The sequence below is a fragment of the Phocoena sinus genome, chromosome 19, assembly GCF_008692025.1.
Source record: "Phocoena sinus isolate mPhoSin1 chromosome 19, mPhoSin1.pri, whole genome shotgun sequence".
Lineage (NCBI taxonomy): Eukaryota > Metazoa > Chordata > Mammalia > Artiodactyla > Phocoenidae > Phocoena > Phocoena sinus.
Genome location: NC_045781.1, coordinates 429,228 through 453,214, shown reverse-complemented (window position 1 = coordinate 453,214; position 23,987 = coordinate 429,228). Strand labels below are relative to the sequence as shown.

The following is a 23,987-nucleotide window of genomic DNA, read 5'->3' as shown; positions in this document are numbered from 1 at the left end:
TCAACCTTCTCGTTCCAACTGGCCTGGAGTCTGTGTGCTTATGGTCAGCAGTTTCCATCTGATGGGAGTTTGGTTTCTGTAAAAACCACTTAGGAATGCAAGTCTGACATTGGTATCTATGTCCTTCAGGGAGGAACTAAAGGTCCTATGACTCTGCTATATGACTGATCCATTATTTAAATTGTTACAAGTTCTCCAGCTGGATTTCTGTTCTTTGCCTCTGCTTGCTTTCACTCCTCTGATCATTAACCTTCAAGCCAGACATTTTGAAATTCCAGGAAGGTTCAGTGGACTAAAGTTTTTCTTTTTTCTTTTTTCTTTGCAATACGCGGGCCTCTCACTGTTGTGGCCCCTCCTGTTGCGGAGCACAGGCTCCGGACGCGCAGGCTCAGCGGCCATGGCTCACGGGCCCAGCCGCTCCGCGGCATGTGGGATCTTCCCGGACCGGGGCACGAACCCGTGTCCCCTGCATCAGCAGGCGGACTCTCAATCACTGCGCCACCAGGGAAGCCCTAAAGTTTTTCTTTAAGCAAGAAATAGAGAACACAAAGGAGTCTGTTACCAAGAGAGCCCATCCAGGGATTGCTCCCTTTCACTCCTGAACCCTCTGCCAAAATTAGTCCCCCCAGCTAATCACCCGCTGAGCGCCGGCGCCACGGTCATAAGGCTCCTCACACATCAGCGGGTAAGGAATATTTTTGACGGTGATACAGTTACAGGCGTCAGGACTCGAACTCCTGTGCTAAATGAATCCAACGGAAAGGGACAGAGGCGCAGGGAGCCGCGCGTGGCCCTCTGGGAGATGTAGTTCAGCGCCCTTCACGCAGGCGCAGTCCCGGCCCTTGGCGGTACAGCCTTCCTCCTCCATTCCATGGAGCGCAGCAAAAGGACTCCGAACCGCTGTTTCGCCCCGGGCGGGAGCGGGGCGACCACGGAGATGAACGGAAGTGCACGTGCCGCCCTCTGGGAGATGTAGTTCGGCGCCCGCCCACCCAGGCGCAGTAGCGGCCCGTGGCGGGCTTGGCCTTCGTCCTCCATTCCCGGAAGGAGCTCGGCGTGGTAGGGTCCCAGGGTGGGAGAAAAGGCAGAGCTCAGTATTCGAACCCCTCAGCCTAGGCCCTGGGCGGGGGCGGGGCGCACCGGAAGACGACCGGAAGCGCACGTGCTGCCTTCTGGGAGATGTAGTTAGGCGTCCCTGCGCAGGCGCAGGTTGGTTGGTGGCTGCCGTGGCCTTTGTCCTACAGTCCGGTGGGTAAGTGAGATTGGGGGTGGCCGGGGCTGCGGAGGCCGAGCCGGGAGCGGGTCCAAGGTCTTCTATGGGGCCCCGGCCCGGGTGTGTACCTAACGGCGCGCGTCTGTGTCTCGTCTCTTCTGCTGTTTTGGGCCCAGGGGCGGGTCGCTGGGGGTAGTATGGGCGGGGCCGAGTGGGCGGGGCCCGGTTTGGGTAGGGGGTTAGGGGGTGGTCTCAGGGTCCGAGAGGAGGGCTTGGGCAGGGGTTGGGTACTGGCTTTGGTGGAAGGCATTGGGGTCTCTGGCTTCGCGAGCATAGTAAGAGATTGGCTGGCTGGACCCTTCAGAGCCTGGAGCCAGCCTGACCTGCATTCCTTCCCTGTTTTGGCGGGACGTACAGGGTTTGGAGAGTGGGTAAGGCCGAGGCCCCACCACAATGTCACCTCTGGAGCTTCACCTTCCTGAGGGACTTCTGTCTAAAGAATGAAGGAGAGGGAGAGCCAAAGCACCAGATTTTGATCCTAGCCACCTGGGACTCAGGAAACAGACTCATTGTATTAAAATCTTATTGAGCACCGACTGCATGCCAGGCACCATTCAGGCTCCATCATTAATTCAACAAGCAGGTATTTATATGTCCTGGGTGCCAGGCCCATCTTATATCCTAGAGCCCCCCAACATTGTCTCCACACTGGATGCCACAGGAGAGTCAGGGAGATGATGATAAGCCCATAAAACATCACTAAACAAGATAACTCCCATCCAGGAAACTGCAATGAAGACAACGGAGCACAAGCTGGATGGGGCAGAATCAGGGGTGCATAGGCAGGGTCGTCATGGGACATTACAGAGAGAAGGGAAACACGTCCTGCCTTTGGCCTGACTTTCATTTTAGGCATTCAGCCAGGCAACGGCTTGTGAATCACTGGGAATTGGGCCGTGCACATAGTAGATGCTAAACAGATGCTGACTGAAGCAAGAGTCTTCCCTCCCAGCAGCAGTCGCCTTCCTGTGTATTCTGCTGCCTGCTGGGCTCCATTTCCAGCCGTTTTCACATTTTGATTCCCATAAACTCTGTCCTGGGTCACCACCATCATTTTATGAGAGGGAAGCTGACGCACACCATACAGTGCCCAAGACCCCCGTACTGTCTGGCTTTCTGTCACAGTAAGTCATCACCCTGGAAATCATCTGTGCAATCCAGACTGTGCTCCTTGCCCACCTGGCGGTCAGTTTTCCTGTCTGGAATGGGTAAGGAAAATTTGAGCTCATACTTCAACAGTGCCTGGACTAGCACCTGGGTGCACGGCAGGAGCTCGGGAAATGCCAAGCTGAGGTTGCACTGCTGTTGAGTTTGGCCTGGGTGCTGAGCTCCTTCCACCTGCACACAGGGCTTCCAGGGCCTGGGGTTACTGGTCACCTGTCACTTGTCCAGTCTCTCACATCCCCTTTCCCCCTAGAACTGCCTGCCGAGGAGCTGGCTGTTCCTGCAAGAGGCCCAAGGAGGAGGGAATGACCGCTGGGCTCCTCACTGCCAGGGACCCGGTGAGTACACCACCACCTCACTCTCAGGCCTCCCAGGCTCTACCTGTGGTCCCCACCAGGCTCGTTCTGCCCTCAGGGCCTCTGCCCTCACCAGGAAAGTGCTTTAATCAGCTCCATGTCTTCCTCCACTTCTTACCTCACCACCTCCGAGAAGACCTCCTGGATTCCCCCCCGCCCCGTGCCACGCTGGCAGACATGGTTCATCCATCCCACTGATGTGTCTGGCACTTTCTCAACACAGGGCTCTAGGTCTGTTCTCCCAGCTCACTCTCTTCATCCAGTCACTTGGCCAAGCTGTACTGAGCCCTGCTAATGAGCAGGCACCATTCCAGGCACTGTTCCAGGTACTCCAGGTAGAGGAACAGACAAGATGAGCAGAAATCTCCATCCCCAGGGGCTCACAGACCATATGAGGAATGTAAACCTGCCAAGTGTTGGGCAGGGAAATGAGGCCCAGAAGAGGGTGGACTTGGGGACCAGGCATTAACCAGTACAGCCCAGGAGGCCTCTCTGAGGAAGTGGCCCCCAAACAGACCTGCAAGAAAGGACAGGGTGAGGCCAGGGCCCACAGGGAGGATGTTCCAGGTGGAGGGAACAGCATGAGAAAAGGCCTGGAGGTGGGAGCACGCCAGGCACCTAACATGAAGACCAGGCACACGTGTGGCAGGAAGACTGAGAACCAGGTCTCCTAGGCCGGCTTCAGGGGCCTGGGGCCTTAGGAAGCAGTTCTGGCCCTTTTGGCCACGTGCAAAGGCCCGGCACACAGTAGGTGTACAGTGAATGGGTGAACAATGAATGTTTGGAACTCTGGTCAGTGCTGGACACATCACTCTGTTCAGCCCCCACATCAGTCCCACGAGGTGGGATGAGGAGGAGATCAAGGCACAGGGGCAAGTCACGCAACTGGGAGTGACTGAGGCAGGCGTGAGCTCAGGACCCCTGGCCTGGCGCAGACCACCTGCCCCCTGAGGTCCCCAGTGCCCAGCACACATCCTGCTGCCTTCGTGGCTCCTCCTCCAGATCCCTGTGTGGCTGCCCAGCAGCATCCCCCCATTTTCTCCAGAGCACTGGCCTCTCCTAGGGTTTTCATTTTTGCAGCTCCCCGACCCTGCAACTAGCATACAAGCACCAGGAGGCGGGCTGTGTTTGCCCTGTTTCCACGGCCTGAACGGTGACCTGCACTCAGTAGGACTCCACAGATAACCACTGAGCAAGACCTAATGAGTCTGGAAGGTGTGGAGCAAGCAGGGAGGGTTGGTGAGAGAAAATAAAACCTCCCCGGGCCCCCCAGCACAGCTGTTTGAACGGTGGGTCCTCAGGTAAACCACCCACTATGCACCAGACCAAGGGTACACACTTCCTGTGAATTCCCTCACTCCTCCCAACAGCCCTCAGGGAGCTCCCAGTAACTTGCAGATGAGGGCAGGGAGGCACAGCACAGTTAAAAGACAGCTGGTGCTGGAGTTTGAATCTCCATCATGTGGATCCAGGGCCGGGTCTTCACAGCGTCACCTCCCAGATGCCAAGTTCTGGTGGAAGAAGTTCTAGCAGAGGCAGATTCTGCCTGGTAGACCAGGGTCCAGGATGTGGGCCACCTTGTGTCCCTCACTCCCACCCACATGGCCAAAGTCTATAGACCTTGCATCTCCCCTACTAGCCATCCATAGCACTTGCTTCTGTGAGATGAAAATCCCTTTGTGGAGGATGTCTGTGCCCAAACCTCACGGGCCTTAAAGAAAATCATAAATTCCCCACTTGATCATGGAAGAAACTGGCCTTGTTCTCTACATCTATGAGTCTGTTTTTGTTTTATTAGATTCATTCATTTCTTTATTTTTGTAGATTCCACATATGAGAGAATACTCAGTATTTGTCTCTGTCTCACTTATTTCACTAAACACAGTATCCTGCAGGTACATCCATGCCATTGCAAATGGCAATTTTTCATTTTTTATGGCTGAGTAGTATTCCATTGTGTGTGTGTGTGTGTGTGTGTGTGTGTGTGTGTGTACACATATATATATATATGTATATGGCACATCTTCTTTATCCATTCATCTGTTGATGGACACTTAGCTGCTATGAACACTGGGGTGCATGTGTCTTTTGGAATTACTGTTTTTGTTTTCTTCGGATATATATCCAGGAGTGGGATTGCTGGATCATATGGTAGTTCTATTAACCCATTATCTAAATGTCCAAAGTTGAAGACTAGGAAACAGTCCTCAGGGGTCCTGCCACTGGAGACCCCCACCCATTTCATTTTCCTGGCCACTCTCCATTGGCTCTTTGTCTCCCCAGCCCCTCTTCTGTGTATTCAGGCGTCATTTATGCACAGCGTAGATTTACCTGAGTGTGCAGCCTGGCAACTGCATGTATGGACACCAGTGGATGGTACAGCTGAGGCACAGGAAGTTCCGAGCCTCCCTGGGGCTCCCTCGTGCCCCTCCCTCAGTCGCTGCTGCTGTGACATCTCAGGGGTCCTTGTTTGTCCAAGGAGGAACCGATAGGAGGATGGGAGTTCCTTGCCGGCCCAAAACTTCCATTCTGACCCCTGGGGTGTGTTTTTCTCTCACTTGTCTTTCAGGGAGGTGGTTCAGCCACATGGCCAGTAGGGGGACGCGCTGGACCCAGACTACCCAAGATCAAATCCTGGCTCAGCCCTTTCTCCCTGGGTGATTTTGGGTGACTTCGTTGGCGTCCTCCCTGGGTGAACAGTGGTTGGATGTGATCACCCGTGGCCTGGGGTTATTAAGTGAGCAATCCATGTGCATCTTTCAGCACCATCTATGTGTTTGCTCTGAATTTTGTTTCTAAGGTTCACAAGTTTAAAGTTCTTAATGTATCAAAACCATGATATCTTTCATAGTAATTTCTAGGTTGATGAATTGGCTTATTTATTTTTTAAATAAATAATATCCCATAATGATATTCTCGTTATAAAAATGTCAAGCAGCACTTATAAAGTCCCCCTTGCTCCTCAGCCCCGTCTCCCAGGCTTCCATCTAAAGCTGCCACTGCTGTCACTTCCACGCGCCTCATTTTCCTGTGTTTATGTACACATTTTCAGACAAATATTAGAATTAGAGCTTTGTTTCCTTTTACATAAATAGCACTGGGCTGGCAACGTCCCACCATCCAGGATTTTTCCATCTGGAAGGTTGTTCCCCAGTGTGTGTGTGTGTGTGGGGTTATTAGTGCCCCCCGTCTTTTGCTTGGCTGCAGATTTTCCAGAACCTGACTTTGGCTGCTCTGCCACGATGGGCATCGAGGCCATTACCAGTTGCCTGTTATGACGTTGCAGCAGGGGAGCAAGGTTCTTGGGGGAAGGGGGAGATGGAGGGGAAGTGGAATTGCTGGCGTAACAAGTGTATGTATTTTTGAAAACCTGCCAATTGTGAAAGTAATCCATGCCTGGGTACTAAGCCATCCTCTTCTCAGAAGGCCCAGACTCTCTGTCCTCTTTTTGCTTTTTACTTACTGATTTGTCAGCTCTTTGCATGTGCTGGCCACTCATCCTTTTCCTTCCATTTATGGTGCAAATATTCATTCTGCTGTCATGGGTCCTTGAAGTGGCTTGTAAAGACTTTGTCATCTAGAAGTCATGAATTTTGATTGCTGAATGTATTATTTTCCTGTCGATTCTGTAACAAATCCTAACAAACTTAGTGGCTTAAAACCACACAATTTATTATTTTATGGTTCTGGAGGTCAGAAGTCTGTAGTACATCTCACTGGGCTAAAATCAAGGTGTCAGCAGGGCTGTGTTCCTTCTGGCAGCTCTAAGAGAGAATCCACTTCCTTGCCTTTTCCAGCTTCTAGAGGCCTCCCACACTCCTTGGCTCCTGACCCGCTTCTATCTTCAAAGCCAGCTTTGGCCATTTGAGTCTTCCTCACATACTATGACTGTGAGGCTGACTTTTCTGCCTCTTCCCCATTGAAAGACCCTTGTGATTATATTGGGCTCACCACGATAATCTCCTTATTTTAAGATCAGCGGACTAGCAACCTTAATGCCATCTACCATCTTTTTTTTTTTTGGCCGCACCATGGCATGTGGGATCTTAGTTCCCCGACCAGGGATCGAACCCATACCCCCTGCAGTGGAAGCACAGAGTCTTAACCACTGGACCGCTAGGGAAGTCCCATCCATCTGCCATCTTAATTCCTCCTTGCCATGTAATCCAGGGATGGTAGTGACACAATTCTGCCTACCACACTCATTTTTCTTCTTTCTGACTTTCAGTGTTTTATATTTTATTTGTGAAGACCTTCTCTACCACCCATTTATTAAATTCATGGCCTATACTTTTCCAACTTTTTCCTTTTTTATATTCATCTCTTTAATATTTCTGGAATTCATTTTTATTTATGGTGAGGTAGGGATCTACTGATTTTTCCCCCTAACAGAGGGCCAGTTGCCCTGGTGTGTCCATTGCTTTGAAATGCTCCCACTACCACACTGATTTTCTACGTGTACTTGGATCTTCATGTACTTGAATTTAATTTACACGTGAACAGATTCTTAATAAAGTCATCCAGATTCAACCCTTGGATTTGCTGCTTACTAGCTTTATAACTTTGGGCAAGACACTTAAGCTTTCCCAGTCTCTGTAAAACGTGCTCGTGGCAGCATGGACCCTCTCATCTCTTAAAGAGGGCTTTGTTTCATTCATTATGTATGCATCTTGGACCCATCAGGATGTTATTTTGGCCAAAGGGTGAGGCAGGGAGCCAACCTGACAGTTTCCAGATGCTCCTTCCCTGCTGCCCAGACCCAGCTGCTTCTCGGAGGGGCTACCCACGCAAGCACACTTCCTGTGATCCCAACACGCCAGGACCATCCTCCCCTTCACTGATGACGCATCAGCAGCATTTCTCATTTCAAGAGACTCTTCTCCAGCAGGGTCCCAGGCCCCACAGTAAAAACCTGATCCAAATCCCCAGACCCTCCCACCCACTTGGCCAAGGCCCCCGTTCACCAGATGCTGCCACTAGCAGCCACGCCGGGGACACTTGAGGACGCTCATGTGTGACGTTTCAGGAGCAAGTGACTTTTGAGGACGTGGTCGTGGAGTTCACCTGGGAGGAGTGGGGGCAGCTGGAGCCAGCCCAGAGGACCCTGTACCGAGATGTGATGCTGGAGACCTTTGGGCTCCTTGCCTCTGTGGGTGAGGCCACCCCCGTGCCCCTGATGGTCTGCCTACAGTACAGATTCTAATTTTCCTGGGATAAAAGTGGGAGTAGATCTAGGCCATAAAAGCAAATACCTGGCCTTCAGGGACCTGTTTCAGTGCAGGGAATGTCAATTAGGATGTTTTGGTTGCAAATGACAGACCCTAGCTAACAATGCCAGAAGCAGAAAGTCATGGGGTAAGAGGGACATACCTGGTCCCGTGACCACAGAACCCCGGGTAGACCTGGATCTTCCTATGGTGCTGTCGGGACCCCTCTGCTGCCCGCCCCCCTACCCCTTTCTGCCTCCATTCGCAGATGGGGCCCTCTGAAGGTGACAAGACAGCTGAGAGGGTGCCTCTCCCAGGTTTGAGACCAGCAGGAGAGGCAGGCTCTGTGTCCCGGGCACCCATAGAAGGCCCCTGGGTTGTCTTGGTTTGGCAGCCAGGTCCCCTCCAGCCTGGTAGTTGTTGCCAGCAGGCACGGGATGAAGCAGAGCTCTGATTGGCCACACCGGGGCCAAGGATGGGGTCAGGGACTGAGCAAGGGGAGGAGGTCCCTAAGGAATGTCAGAGGCTGTTACCACACCATGGCCTCCTGGAACCCCAGCCACTTGGGTCCCGGAAGACTGAGGGTGGAGTGGGCAGAGGGCTGGGAAGGGTCCTGGGACACAGATGCTCACTCCATGGGTTTCTCCCTGAGCAGGACACTGGCTCCCAAAGCCGGACGTCATCTCCCTGCTGGAGCACAAGGCGGAGCTGTGGGTGGTGGACAAGGGAGACCCCCGAGGTGTGTGCACAGGTGAGATGAAAGCCCTGCGGGTCTGGGAGGAACCCGTTCACCCCCCAGGTTCTCTCTCCATTTCTGCCCTGATTCTTCAGAGCAAATTAACTACTCAGTCTTTCAGGGAACATTCACCAAGCATCCATTTTGCTGTGAGTGAGAGACCAAGTTCCCATCTTCACTGAATTTACATTTTTGGTGAGGGAGAGGAGCACACGATAAATAGCTATAATAATAATAATAACAGTGAACAAGATGATTACAGATTATGATGAATGCTGAGAAATGGAAGCAGGGGATGAGGTAGAGACTAGGATTGGGGCGAGGACTGAGCAGAGAGACGAGGGCTAGCCTCTCCAAGGAGGTGGTGTGTGAGCTGAAGCCTAAACCATGAGAACAACGTGACCGTGAAACAATCTGGGAGGACAGAACTCCAGGCAGAGGAAACAGCAAGCACAAGGCCACCAGGGCAGTGCAACAGCCAGCTCTTGCCACGTAACAAACACCCCAGCCTCAGTGGTTTAAACCAAAGAATCACTTATGACTCATGCATCTGTGTGCTGGTGGATCCAGGCTGGGCTCTTCCGTGTGCCTGTAGGTTGGCTGGGTAGTTCTGCTCTTCATACCTCTCGTCCAGCTCCTGAGACCAGCAGGTCAGTCTGTTGGGAGTGGGACTGTCGCCCGGCCCTCTGGCGACAGTCCCTGACCCTAGGTAAGCAGTGGCCCATCACCAGGGCCTAAGAAGGGATGGGACAGTGTGTGTGTGGGGGGGGGTTATAACAGGGTCTCCCTAGCCTCGAGTAATAACCAGTCCTTACTTAATATATCAGCTTCGGATTGGTGCTGTGACAAATTACCACAAACTTAGTGGCTTAAAGCAACACATATTACCTTACAGTTCTAGAGGTCAGAAGTCCAAAATGGGTCTCTTGGCTACAGTACAGTGTCAGCAGGGCAGTGTTTCTTCTGGAGGGTTTGGGGAAAATCCGTTTCCTTTCATTGTCCAGCTTCTAGAGACTGCGCACATTCCTTGATACAAGGCCTTATACATCTTCAAAATCAGCAATGGCTGGTTAAGCCTTCTCACATCATGTCCTTCCTGCCTCTCTCTTTCACACTGAAGAACTCTTCTGATTACATTGGGCCCACCCTGATAAGCCAATGAGGGTAATCACAGATGATTGCTTATGTCAAACGATGAGCGGCCTAATTCCTCCTTGACATGTAAGGTAAGCATAGATTCAAAGCTTCCAGAGATTAGGACGTGTATATATTTGGGAGCCACTGTTCTGCCAACCACATCTGGCTTGACCTTTTTTATTTTTAGCCTTTCACTAGAGTGTAACATAAATGGGAACGGTGCCCATGTCACACCTTTAGGCCAGTTTGGTGTCAGGGTGGGGACACCGAAGCCATGGCTGTGCAGAGACGGCCAAAATGATGGAGGAGGAGGAGCAAATGTATCTGTTTGTTCGTTCAGCGTGCCCATTGAGCTCTGCTCTGGGCTGGCAGTACTCCAGGCCCGGGGTGTCTGTCAGCAGTTTCCCTGGATGCTAGCTCTCCTCAGCACCGTCTCCCACCCTCATTCTCTGTGCTCCCCCTGAAAACCCCATCCACACCCCTACACCAAGTCCCCCACCCCTGGTTATCCTCTGTGCTTCTCCTCCCTCTCCTGTTCCTTCTCTGATTTGCAAAACTCTCTTTTTTTTCATGGACAAAGCCACCTGTGCCTTGGACCTTTCAAAACCATCAGTTTTATTCTTCCATCCACCCATCCAGCCACCACAAACTCTTCCCCCAGAACTGGGATTAAGGGACATTTCCATTTCTCTGTTTCTTTTAGACTTTGAAACTAGACAAACCAAACTATCAACTGTGAAGCAAGACATAACTGAAGAAATACCCAATAATGCCCTGGTACAAAGGTTCCTGTGGGAAAGTCTGTGGAACTCCAAGGGTGAAAATGCTGAGGGCCACTGGGAACAGGGTCGCAAGAGGCCGGATAGCCATGTGGTGCAGGCTGCCTTCATGCCTGTGAAGACACCCACTCAGGAGCAGCAGCAGGGGAATGGGTTTGGGGAAGACTTGAGTCTGAGGCCTGATCTCCCAACTCGACCAATGACTCCTAAAAGGCAAGGCCCCCCCGTGTGGGGAACACATGGAAAGAGGGAGGATCCGGACTCAGATACTCAACAGAAAACCTGTGCAAAAGAGAAGCCCTACAGATGTCAGGAATGTGGAAAGGCCTTTAGTCACAGCTCAGCACTCATCGAACACCACCGAACACACACGGGAGAGAGACCTTACGAATGTCACGAATGTGGCAAAGGCTTCCGAAACAGCTCAGCGCTTACCAAACACCAGAGAATCCACACTGGTGAGAAGCCTTATAAGTGCACTCAGTGCGGGAGGACCTTCAACCAAATTGCCCCACTGATCCAGCACCAGAGAACTCATACAGGTGAGAAGCCCTACGAGTGCAGTGAATGTGGGAAATCCTTTAGTTTTAGGTCCTCCTTCAGCCAACACGAGCGGACGCACACAGGTGAGAAGCCCTACACGTGCAGTCAGTGCGGGAAGGCCTTCCGGCAGAGCATCCACCTCACCCAGCACCTGCGAATCCACACCGGGGAGAAGCCCTACCAGTGTGGAGAATGCGGGAAGGCCTTCAGCCACAGCTCGTCCCTGACCAAACACCAGCGGATCCACACGGGGGAGAAGCCCTACGAGTGCCAGGCATGTGGAAAAGCCTTCACCCAGATCACACCGCTGATTCAGCATCAGAGGACACACACGGGTGAGCGGCCCTACGAGTGCAGTGAGTGCGGGAAGGCCTTCAGCCAGAGCACGCTCCTGACCGAGCATCGGAGGATCCACACAGGCGAGAAGCCCTACGGGTGCAATGAGTGTGGGAAAACCTTCAGTCACAGCTCGTCGCTTAGCCAGCATGAGCGGACACACACGGGTGAGAAGCCCTACTCGTGCAGTCAGTGCGGGAAGGCCTTCCGGCAGAGCACACACCTCACTCAGCACCAGAGAATCCACACCGGGGAGAAGCCCTATGAGTGTAGCGAGTGCGGGAAGGCCTTCAGCCACAGCTCGTCCCTGACCAAACACCAGCGGATCCACACCGGGGAGAAGCCCTACGAGTGTAACGAGTGTGGCAGAGCCTTCAGCCAGCTTGCGCCACTCATTCAACACCAGAGGATCCACACGGGAGAGAAGCCCTACGAGTGTAATGAGTGTGGCAGGGCCTTCAGCCAGAGCTCCCTCCTCGTAGAACACCAGAGGATTCACACCAAGGAGAAACCCTATGGGTGCAACGAATGTGGAAAATCCTTCAGCCACAGCTCATCGCTCAGCCAGCACGAGAGGACACACACTGGGGAAAAGCCCTACGAGTGCCAGGATTGTGGGAAATCCTTCAGGCAGAGCACCCACCTCACTCAGCACCGGAGGATCCACACAGGAGAGAAGCCATATGCGTGCAGGGACTGTGGGAAAGCCTTCACACACAGCTCCTCCCTTACCAAGCACCAGAGAACTCATGCTGGGTAGACCCACTCCACGTGTTCCGGGACCCAGCAAAGCCTTAAGCTATAGTGCATCGCTTACTAGATTTGACCCAGTCATACTCCTGAGAAACAACACAAACATTATACACAAGCCTTCATGCTCAGCAAACTCCTTACACCCCCACAGAGAGTTCATATTTATGGAAATGATTGTGGGAATACCTAGCTCTGGGTCATCCATCCCGGGATATCAGATCATCCAGACAGTAGGGAAGTGTGGAGTTAATCACTGTTGAGGACTTTCAGCCATGAGTGGCCACTAATGCTTCATTATAGAACCTACAAAAGAGAAATGGAAAAAAATGTGGATCTGGGGTGGCTTCTAAGGATTCACCATATTCCAAACCAGAGATTTTCAAAGTGGTGACAAACTCAGCGAATGCCTTTCATATAAAAGAACCAAACGCAGTCAGAATTTATCATTATTGTACATTACATTCTTGGCAGGGGTTGCTTATGAATGGTGCAACTTGACTCTGATATTCCCTAAAAACAATATGGCAGAGTGTTCCAGACATGAGAGTGGCACTTTATGGAATCACCATGAATATTCAGCTGTCTCAGTACAAAATTTTCTGATTTGTGTGTAAATACTTTGGTCAAGGTACATGGCCACCAGCCTCACAGATGTGAATGCCATATGACAAAGTATCCATGTACTATAAACAGATTTTAAAGTAGTTATATGCATTATATGGCAATAAGTTAATCTTTATACGCAATGGAATTGAAAAGATTTGTATAGGAAGACTTGAAAGGTAAAGCCACTTCCATGGAGTCTTGCAGATTCTGAGATGGCTTTTGCTGCTCTCTTCTTGCTATAAATTTTTCTACAGGACTCACAGGCATTAGAAATGCAGAAGTTGCTGTTTCACAAGAAGAGGAAGATGTTTTCTTTGTTAAGCCACCATCTTATGAGTAAGAGCACAGCCACGTTGGAACCTTATGTTTTGCAAGATCTATCTCTTGAGAAATGTACGAGTTAATCTTCTTTTGAACTGTTTTTTTTTCATTGATTCTTTATCCTGGTGTTTAATAAGCTTTTGTTTTTATAAAATTTAACTTGAAGGCAGTCTATAGTATTTCACTGAACCCTGAACCCACTAACAGCAGTCACCCTGACAACCGTGATCCTTAAACAGTGACTTGTCACCTCACTAGAACCCATATGTAAATTGCACTGGCTGGTTTTGGTCACTAACCATCAGTTAGGGTTATAACAATCAGTTTGACTTTTCTAATCACAGTGCTAGGATATAAGCTTCCAGTTAAATTGAAATTTCTCCCTTGGGGAAACCATGTTGCAAATAGTCTTCCAATACTGTTCCTCAGTATGCTTGTGGAATGCCCCCTCTTTTTTGGACTTAATTTCAGTCATTTAAAAACCACGTGAGAAAATCATGGCTTGCCGCGCCGCTCCCCGCTCGCAGCCCCGTGCCTCGCTCCTCTCCAAACATGGCAAAAATATCCAGCCCTACAGAGACTGAACAGTGCATTGAGTTTGTGATTGCTGTTTTCCAAAAGCATGCTGGAAGGGACAGTAACAACAGCAAACTCTCCAAGGCCGAGTTCCTTATCTTCATGAATACAGAGGTGGGTGCCTTCACAAAGAACCAGAAGGACCCTAGTGTCCTTGACCGCATGATGAAGAAACTGGACCTCGACTCTGATGGGCAGCTAGATTTCCAAGAATTTCTTAATCGTCTTGGCGGCCTGGCCGTAGCTTGCCATGACTCCTTTATTAAGTCTACCTCTTCCCAGAAGTAAATCAGAGGAGCCTTTGGGCCTGACCTGCAGCCCCACTCCCTTTCCTTCAGCCTCCCAATTATCATCTACCCCTCACAGCCCACACATACCCTGAGCCAGGCACACCCACCACCCCATGCAGGCCACTTCTGCTGGTAGTAATAAAACAATATTGTTTTTTAAAGTACACACTGGAGAGTCAGTAAATGTGTGCAAGGGAGGGAGATGACTGGGAGGAATATAAATTACATTGATGGAAACAGTAACCAGAAGTTGCAAAGTAAATAGTAAAAATGCATCTTGGGTGTATATATAATCATGACTAATGATACCAACATAATCATCTCTAAATTATTCAAACTGATGGAGAGACGTCATTTATTGTTCACTCATTAAATGCCGATACACCCCTACTACAGGCACTGTCATACACTCTGAGGATACGGCAAGACAGACAAGGTCCTGCCTTCACTGAGGTTACCTTCTAGTGTGTGTGGGGAAACAATAAGTGAATAAGGAACTATGAGAGTGAAAAAAAAAAAAAAAAACACTTAAGAAAATCAGTAAGTAGTGCATAGCAGCACTCTCCAATAGACACAATGTGTAAGCCCCATCGGTAAATTTTAAATATATTGTAATAGTCCCATTTAAAAAGAAGAAACAGGTGAAATTAATTTACTGTTTGTCCCTATATATCCCAAATGTTACCACTTTGACATGTTGTTTCTATAAAAAAATCACAATTGAGATATTTTGCTTTCTTTTTATACTATGTCTTTGAAATCCAGTGTGTGTTTTACATTTACAGTACATTTTAATTTGAGGTAGCCACATTTCAAGCGCTCATTTGCCACATGTAGCCAGCGAGTGGCTGTACAGGACAGGGCAGCTCAATAGCCTTGGTCCTTTGGTCAGGTGTTCAGACCTCCCTCCCTTTATTACATGTATCCTCTTCCCTTTCCCTGTGCTTCTATCCTTGTGTAGCTTCTTGTCCTCAAGGAAATTAGATGTGCTGGGAAGAGCAGCATCAAAGTCAGTCAGAATAGAGAGGAGACAAGGTGAAGATTGGCCAGAGTTAATAACACCTGCATTATTGTGTGGTGGATTGGGAGGTGGGAGGGGTCTCACATTAGGAGCCTCTGCACTTGTGGTTTGTTGGCTTTTTCAGAGGCTTGCCCTGATGCCTTGGTGAACACCTGTTTTATGACTTACTGCTGTCCTTAGGTTTTTTGGTGCTCATGTCGTCCCAGACGTGGCCAATAATAGTCCTTTCAGGAAAGTTCCTGCCATCCCTGTGACATGCCCTCATCATTTTCAGTATAAGATGTTATAAACTCATCTTGTTTCTACCCTGAAATCAGCCCCGAAATCAGCCATATTTCTGCAGGTCCAAAGAACTGGTTCATATCAGGACCAAATCTGAGTGCCAGGTGTGCTCACGGCTACTAGGTTGTCTACTGCTGAGCTAGGAAATAAAGGCGCATGTATAAACGCTTACATAGATACACACAAAAAGGTATATGGTTGCATATACATACACAGAAATACCTCCCATTCCAATCTGTGACTCCCCGTATTTTTATGTCCCTCTTCAATAGCGAGAATGCTAAGACCCCTAAAATAAACATACTAATTTGCTGAATTCTAAAATACTTGTAAAATAGTTTCAGAGTTGCTTTTCTCAAACCACTACAAAAACAAACCTAATAAAAGAAATTTAGAATTTGTTTGCTGTTCTTCCATCACCACCCTGCCCAACACATGGTAAAGCACACAAATGGATGATTTATTCTACAGAGAGACAAAAATATCGCCAGATGTCCCCACTTGTTAACCTCAGGGTAAGCTGGGTTGGGTCAGGCATTAGGGAAAATGGGTCTGTGCTTAACTCCCATCCAAAGGTGCAGGGATATGAACCATTGAGAAGAAACTTGGTAAGGACCTGGGAAGGATTAGATTTCTGTCCCAGAGTCTCCCTCTCAGAGCAGTCTCCACTACAGGAAACCAGAACTTCCTACTGCAGAAGCCACGCCCCTTTCCCTACACTTCTGGGAAGCCTGGGAGGGTTGCCCGAAGAAATGCCTCAGTTTGTGTGTGGCCTCTCAGGAGCCCAACTCTCAAGAGACAGTTTTTGTCGGCCAGAGGCTGGAGCTGGAGAGCTGGTTGTTTCACTGAGACTTTTGGAAACTGTACTTTCTATAAACTCAGGTGCTCACTGGTTGAGAGAGGCCTGAGTTACATTATGTTTTGAGGATCGGGTTTCATGGATTGGCCATGAAGTAAATGAAGCTGAAACTCCAAGGTCCTTCACTCTATTGCACCCCTTCCAAAGCCTAACACCTCATTTTATCTTAGTAATTTTTAATTCTTCCTCCCGAAGAGGGACTTCTCAGTCGTGTGAACAACAGGCCCAATGAATCTGGACTGATCTCTCACTCAGGATACTCAAGAAACACACACACATTTATAATGAAGATGCTCACAAATTTTATATATGCACTGAACACATACATACCAAATCTTGTACACAGAAAAATGACTGGAAGGATGGATACTGAGATGTCAAAAGTTCCTATGAGCTGGGAACATGAGAAAAAAAAATCTCCTTTCTTTTTTTTTTTTTTTTTTTCAGTTTTCCATGATTGGGAGAATTTTTTTCAAAATGGTGAAAAATGAATTTTATTGAAGTGCTGTAAATAAAGAATTTCCAAGGGAATTCAAAAAGCAAAAACAAATGCAGCCAAAATTCCACCATGTTTTATAGTTACAATGTAACAAATATTTGTATTCTACCTCTTGAGCTACACTTAGAAATTTTTCTTCCATGTTGCTACAGTCTTCGTAATTATCATTATGGTTCATTATTCTTTGAATGGCTCTACCAAAATTTAAGTCATCATTCCTCTGTAATGGGGTATTTAACTCCATGTAAATAGGCATCCTAGTCACTTGTATGTATTTTACTTGTAGTATTCCACCTAGATCCAGAAAGGATTTCAGCCTCTCAATATATGTAGCTTTCTCCTTTTTTTCCCCACTAATTCTCTAGGAAAAATCACCACACCTGAAATTGAAAGTTCAAGGAACACAAATGTCAAAGTAGTTCTTAAGCAACTGGGCTGTTTGTTTTCGAGATAGTTGCACTGGTTGACACTGATTTACAAAACTCATCAACCCAAATAATAACGGGGGGTCGTGTATTAGTCTGCTCGGGCTACCATGAGAAACGAAAAACAAAACACACTGGGCTTCCCTGGTGGCGCAGTGGTTGAGAGTCCGCCTGCTGATGCAGGGGACACGGGTTCGTGCCCCGGTCCGGGAAGATCCCACATGCCGCGGAGCAGCTGGGCCCGTGAGCCATGGCTGCTGAGCCTGCGTGTCCGGAGCCCTGTACTCCGCAACGGGAGAGGCCACAACAGTGAGAGGCCCGCGTACCGCAAAAAACGAAACAAAACAAAACAAAACAAAACAAAACACACAGGCTAGGTGGCTTAAAACAGCACAAATTTATTTTCTCACAGTTATGGAGGCTGGAACTCCAACATCAAGGTGCTGTCAGGGTTGGTTTCTGGTGAGACCTTTTTTCCTAGCTTCCTCTGTGCACACTTGGCAAGAGAGAGCAATCTCTGCTCTTTCTTTTTATAAGGACACCAGTCCCATGGGATTAGGGCCCCACCCGTATGACCTCATTTAACCTTAATTATCTCCCTAAGGCCCTATCTCTAAATTAGGGGTTAGGGCTTCCACATATGAGCTGGGGGCAGGGGGAAGGAGGGAAGGTGGGCACGGTGGCACACAACTCAGTCCATTACATAAGGTATTTTAAGCACCTCCTTCCCGTTGGAACTCACTCCCATCTTTCCAGGTTTCCATTTATGTGGTTTACCTTCCCCCATCCCTATGAACACAGCTACCCTCTGACACTCCGTGTGAACCCACTAACACTCAAGCAGCAGCAACCACCACAAGACTGTGATGTGAGTGAGGAAATAAACCCTTTATTATGTTAAGCCCCCGTGATTCGGGCACCATCACGACAGACTGCCTGCCCAAACACAGTGACAGAAAGAGGCACCAGTTTCTCTATCCACAGAAAGCAGTCAAATTTATGCTCAGGCAATGAAAACAACGCTGCAACCTGAGATTAAATGCAAAACTCAAAGATCGCCTTACGTGGCCCAAGAAGTTAAGCTCCCCTTGCCCACGCAGGCAGATCTCATCAACCGTTATTGGTGTTTTCAACTGGTTTTGATCACAGTCACCCCCACTCCCTGCCTAGTAAGATATACATTTTACATTGCAACCAGTTCTCATATTTAGATGTATGGCTGAGAAGTTTCACAAAACAATATTTGCCTTTACTACATTATAATTTTGACCTATTTTATTCTATTTCATTGCTCTGTAATGCCGGTGGCCACCCACTAATTTGATTTTTCAACTCACTAATGGGATGAGACATAGTTTGAAAACACTGCAATTACTAGGCTCCGAGTGTTTTTGTGATCTTTGTAAGCCACTCCATACCCATGTGAGTTAAACTGGAGAACGGTACGCTACTGAGGACTCAGAAGTATACCTGCCATCACATATTTACAAAAAAAACAAAACAGCGGGCAAGATTTCTGCTTGAACAGCAGCCCTGGGAAGTTCCAGCAAGAGGAACAGACAAGGCTGACTTCAAGAAAGAGTTGGCAATCACACACTTTAAGGCAACTCGTATGCTTTGCAAAGACCAATGTTCCAATGTGTGGGTGGTGCTGAAATAGAGAAGAAAGCAGAGTCTTCTTTCACTCCTGGCGGCTTGTGCTCACAGGTAAGCATCTTTACAGCTGTGTTTGCAAGGTGAGGGCTTCATGTGGGCCCTTCCTGGGTTCTAAGTGCTTCAGCTACCTTAGCTCGTTTAGAAAACAAGCAGACTTAAATCCACACTGACATTGCAGGAAGCCACGCAAGGGTTTCGAAGGAGCCCAATGTGTTACTCTGAAATTTCAGGCAGGTAGCTGTCCTTCTCTGGGGGCACTTACAGCAAAGTGGCTCATCTCTATGCCTCAGAGTGCACAGGGAAAACATCACCTTCCATGTTCTCCAGGAGCCTGCCAATCCTCCATTGGCATGGGCTCCACATGCAGCACGGGGTGCCTAGGGCACTCTCCAATGCACTGCCTTTCTCCTTCTCATGGGGATTCTGGTGCTCGGCCGGGGCCAGGCTGAAGTGGAAATTTTCCAACAGCTCTGGCATGTGTAGAGCTTCCTGCCATGGCTCTTGAGATCCATGAACGGGAGATCCACACAAAGGTCTCCCCGCAAGTGCTGCCCACCTAGGGCTTCCCTTGGGACACCCCCCAGGCTCATGTACTGCAGGGCAGCACATGGATAGAGGTGGCCCACGCGGCCAGGGACCCTGCACTCTGCCCAGCCCAGGAGGTCTGAGGGACCTGTGAGGCCCAAGGGCAACAAAACCTGAGACTCGATGCAGAAGAGCAAGGTGCACGAGGGTGGGGAGGCAGCTGCTGGGTGGGGGGCCGGGCGAGGCCAGGAGTCCTGGTTGGTGGGAGGTGGGACTTGGGGACAGCAGACGCAGCAGGAAGGGTGAGGAGGGGAACTCCCGCTGGCAGCCACAGTGCACCCTCGGGGGGACTAAGGGTGCACCTGACACAGCCAGAGGGACAGGGAAGAGGCCATGGAGTCACCACAAAGTGGGTTGGGGGGGAGCCTGCAGTCAGGGGCCACCTGGCCAGCACTCCCCAGGAGGCAGTGGGACGGCTCGAGTCAGAGCCCTCCTCCTGGTCTCAGAGAACTCCCCCAGCCTCACCCACCGCTCAGGGCCAGGCTCGTCCCTTAGCTTCCTGGGGAGGCAGCAGCCTGGGTGCCCGGCCCTGGAACCTCAGCCCAACCCCACTCCTCATCCCCTGGCCTCCCTGGGACAGCTGGCAGCACACTGATGAGGGAGGGAGGGAGGTTGATAAGACAGGGTGGGACAAGCCCTGTGAGCTGCTGGGCAAGTGGGCCCCCACCCACCCACCTTTGGCTCAGCCTTTGTGGGCCTGGCCTCTCTGGTCTTCTCCTCCCCGATGCTCTCCTGTTCCAGAAGCACGGGGTCTGGAGCAGGAGAGACTGGGGAGAAGGGAAGGCAAAGCTGAGGAGAGTAGATCTCACAGCTGGGCACCCCCAAGCCAGTCAGGGAGGCCCCAGCATGGTCACATCACAGCAGGTCCCAGGGTTCCACTGACCCCACATGTGTCCTCAACTGACAGAGCAGAACAGCCAAGAAGAAAGCAAAAAGCAGCTCAAGCTCAACAGTGGCCCTACACATTCAAACAGAAGCCAAAAAGAAGATAACACATTTTTCTACCCATCAGGCTGGTAGAGATCTTAAAAAGCAACAATATGCAGTGCTGGCACAGATGTGGGAAAATAGGCACCCTGTACGTATATGCTATAGAACTTTCGGAAAACCACGTGGAAATGCCCTTTGTCCAATGGTCCTGAGGATCCCACCCTACCCAAACAGGACTAACTTCCCACACCCAGGCACATGTCTGAGGACGTTTCACTGCATATTTACAGGAAGAGGCAGAAACCTTAACGGCAGCAAAATTCCCACTCTAGGACAACGAACGGTGGATCCTGTGAAACGCCATGGAGGTGAGGAGATGCCATTGGATATCGAGCCACTGCCTGGAGGGGCCTGGGTGGGTGAGGGGTTGCTCCACGCAAACAGCCAGTGCTACAGACATCATTTTCAGGGAAACGGGCTGTCAACCTCTGCACAGGCCCGTGGGTGAGATGTGTGCATACACGGGTGAGATGTGTGCGCACTCAGGTGAGATGTACAAAAGAACACGAAGGGGCAAATGCCAGGGTGCGCACCTTGCTTTGATTTGCAGAGGGTGTGAGGGAGTGGGGAGATTGTTACTTTCTTCTTTATACCTTGATGCTTTTCACTGTTTCTGATAAGCACGTACAATTTGAATCATCTCTGAAGAGGAATTTAATTAAAAATAATACTCGTGACATTCACAGAGCCTGTGGGGAGAAGTCGGAATTACAGCACGGACTTCCAGGCCTCAGCTACCTGGCTTCCCTCGGGCTCCCTCAAGAACTAGCACGATGTCTCCCTCCTGGCCTTTCCCAACCACAGACCCTGGCCCACCACATGTACCCAAGAGCTGGCTGGTCACTCACAGGTCTCGGGGGTGCCTGGGTCTTACTGGGTTCCAGGTCTTCGCTGGCTCTCGCCGGCCCACCTGGTAATGGCAGACAGGAAAGACTCAGCGTGCTTCCCTGTGACACACCGCCTTGCTCAAATCTGTGGGTGGACCCCAAGGGAGATCTTGATGGCATCCCCGTTTCCACCCAAGGGGAGAGTAAGCCCAAGAGGTTCACAGTAAGCCCACAGGGCTGGGGGTGGGGGACAAACATGGACCCAGGCTTCTGACCCTGAGCCCAAGGCTCCAGGGCCCCATTACCACCAGTCCATAGGCCTTGCCCTCAGATGTGGTGGAGACTGCCCACCCAGCCCCAGTGCTCCCCTTCTTCCCATAATAAGGAGACGGAAGTGTGCCGAGAATACTTACTTTTTAAGGGGCTGCTTCCTCCTGCTTCCTTACATCTGGAAGGCAGATGTAAGGCCTTCCAGATGTAAGGAAGGCAGGAACCCAAGCAGCGTTCCTGGTCCATGAGGCAACCATGAGGGTGATGCCCCTAGGCAGGGTGGTGTAGGCCAGATCCCTGCTGACTGAGGAGCTGCTCCACCAGCTCAGAGTGTTTAGCTTCTGTGCCTCTTATACATGAGGGAACTGAACTCTCTCAGGTAACCCGCTGGCTGTGGTCTGGGATCCATTCTGTCAATGTCACTCCTTCCAGGGCTGATCCCCTCCCATTCCTCAAAGGCATACTGTCCTCTGGAAAGGTGACCTCACCTGGTTCCGCCAGGGCCTTGATGAGGTCCTCCACCAGGCAGGCTGCCTTCTTGCAGCTCTTGGGCTGCTCTGCCACCACCCTGGGCTGGAGCTTGTCGAGCAGGACACCCAAGAACTGCTCCATCACCAGCAGCTCCATCTTGTGCTCCTTGGAGTGCACCTCAAGCCGCAGCCAGTCTCAACACAGCTCCCAGAGCCGGGCCAGGGCCTGGTGGGACCGAGCCACCTCCTGGTAGAAAAAGTTCCGGAAGTGCAGGCAGGAGAACTCGGGGTCAGCAGGAGCCCTTCCAGGGTTGGTCTTGGGCCCTTCCTACTGGTCCCCAGCTGTTGACTCCAGTGTGGGCAATTCCAGGGGAGTTGGGGAGTTCCTGGGGGTGGCAAACGCTTTCTCCAAAGGCAGCATCTTTCCAAACATGCAAAGCGCCTGTTGTGGAGGGTGAGTTCACGGGATTGAGGCTCCGAGGGAGACAGACCAAGGATGACAATATGCTCTGGGATCTTAGCCAGAGTCCAGACCTGCAGAGGGACAAAGAGGTACCCACACAGTGAGAGGCACGGGCCTGTGAGTGGGAGTTCAGGTCCTGGCCAGCCCTCTCCCCATCCCCAGCTGATCCTGAAGGGTGGAGGCAAACCCCCTTCACGCAGGGCTGTGCAGAGCTCAAGCTTCGCTCCCACCTCCAGGCCCAGCCCTGCCCCCATGTCGCCTTCTCCCCATATTTCCACATCAGATGACTCAGGGTGTTCACAGCGGCTCCTGGCCTCACGCAGAGATTACTCACTCATTATAAAGGGGAAAAAAGGTGCCTTTAGAATGAAAAACACGTGGAGCAAGGAGCGTCTTGAGTATCTCAGCTGCCTTCCTCAGTCCCTGCCAAGAACGCGCACACTGGACCCGCTCACGAGGAGAGACAGACAACCAAGAGACATCCTGCGTGACCGGCCTGGGCGCCCCAAAAGCCTCAAGACAAGGAATTTAAGGAAGTCACAGTCCCAAGGAGCAAGCAGAGGAAAAGCAACAATGTGTCACGCCGGGCCCTAAACTGGTTGGGGAGCAGGAGAAGACACGTCTACAGGAAGTTGTTGGGGTGACTGGGGGAACAGGGACCAGACCCTGGTATGGAGTCAAGGATGGTGGAACTGTCCAACTTGTCCTCCGATGAGTCAACTAAGAGACAGGTCTGTATATGATGGGATGGGGGGGGCGGAGAAAATGGAGAGGGATAAGGGAGAGAGAGGCAGAGGTGTGCAAAACATAAAATGCCAACAGGTGAATCTGAACAAAGGGTATGCAGAGTCCTATCTGACACTATTTTAAAAAGGTCCAAAAAACAATCCTCTGTGGTCCTCAATGTCCGCTGCCGGCTGACCCATTCTTGCCCTTTCCCCGATACGGTTTCCCTCGCCCACCTAAGAGGTCCCAGAGCAGAGGCAGGCACCTCACTCAAACCGAACCCACGCCCGGGTGACGGGGTAGAGACGCAGGGCGACCGACCGGCAGAGACGACCCCGCTCGCAGCCCAGGGCGGCTTGGCACCTTCCCCTGCTCCCACCTGAGCGCCCACCACAGACACCCTCGCCGTCAAGCCCCCTCCGGTCACCTCGGAACGCAGCTGCGCGCGTACACGAGCCGGTCCGCTACAACTCGACCCTCAGGAACGGTACGTCGCGGCCGCCACCCTGCGTTCCTTCGACGAAGCGGCCCGGGAGCCCGGCGCGATGGCGTCGCGCCAGACTGCGCGTGCGCGGAACCTGCAACGCCCAGAAGGCAGCAGTCTATCGGCGCGGACGGGGGCAGAGCGAAGACGCGACGGCAGACCAGACAGCCAATCAGAGGCCGAGCTAGCCTAGCCTGGCGTCCGACCTCCCTTGCGCCTGCGCCGTCCTTGATGCCATGGCAACGGCATAAACAAGAGAAGACCAGAGAGAGAGACGGAGAAAGGAAGAGAAGAGACACATACGCAGAGACAGGGATTGGGGCATAGAAGAGGAGACACGGACGCAGAGAGGG

General features: G+C 50.9%; 3 protein-coding genes across 7 annotated transcripts; 2 read left to right on the top strand and 1 right to left on the bottom strand.

The window, feature by feature from the left end:
* Positions 1–1,070: 1,070 nt before the first annotated feature.
* ZNF135 (zinc finger protein 135) lies at positions 1,071–14,602 on the top strand. Of its 5 annotated transcripts, none has more exons than XM_032614926.1 (5): positions 1,071–1,252; positions 2,691–2,775; positions 7,820–7,946; positions 8,656–8,751; positions 10,577–14,238. In XM_032614926.1, exons 2-5 carry the CDS (start codon positions 2,743–2,745, stop codon positions 12,289–12,291), a joined length of 1,971 nt encoding a protein of 656 aa, XP_032470817.1. In that variant the 5' UTR covers positions 1,071–1,252; positions 2,691–2,742; the 3' UTR covers positions 12,292–14,238. The 5 variants fall into 5 exon arrangements, with proteins under 5 accessions (XP_032470817.1, XP_032470815.1, XP_032470816.1 ...); XM_032614924.1 differs by having other exon boundaries at positions 1,082–1,333; positions 10,454–14,238; XM_032614925.1 differs by having other exon boundaries at positions 1,085–1,333.
* Positions 12,464–23,706, bottom strand: ZSCAN18 (zinc finger and SCAN domain containing 18). The gene is given in 4 exon segments (XM_032614967.1): positions 12,464–12,587; positions 21,220–21,304; positions 21,980–22,495; positions 23,578–23,706. Coding segments are annotated over 3 exon segments (537 nt in total). The 5' UTR covers positions 22,395–22,495; positions 23,578–23,706; the 3' UTR covers positions 12,464–12,550.
* LOC116744823 (protein S100-A11-like) lies at positions 13,718–14,239 on the top strand. The gene has a single exon (XM_032614969.1). The coding sequence runs from the start codon at positions 13,764–13,766 to the stop codon at positions 14,073–14,075; it is 312 nt and encodes a 103-aa protein (XP_032470860.1). The 5' UTR covers positions 13,718–13,763; the 3' UTR covers positions 14,076–14,239.
* Positions 23,707–23,987: the final 281 nt, after the last annotated feature.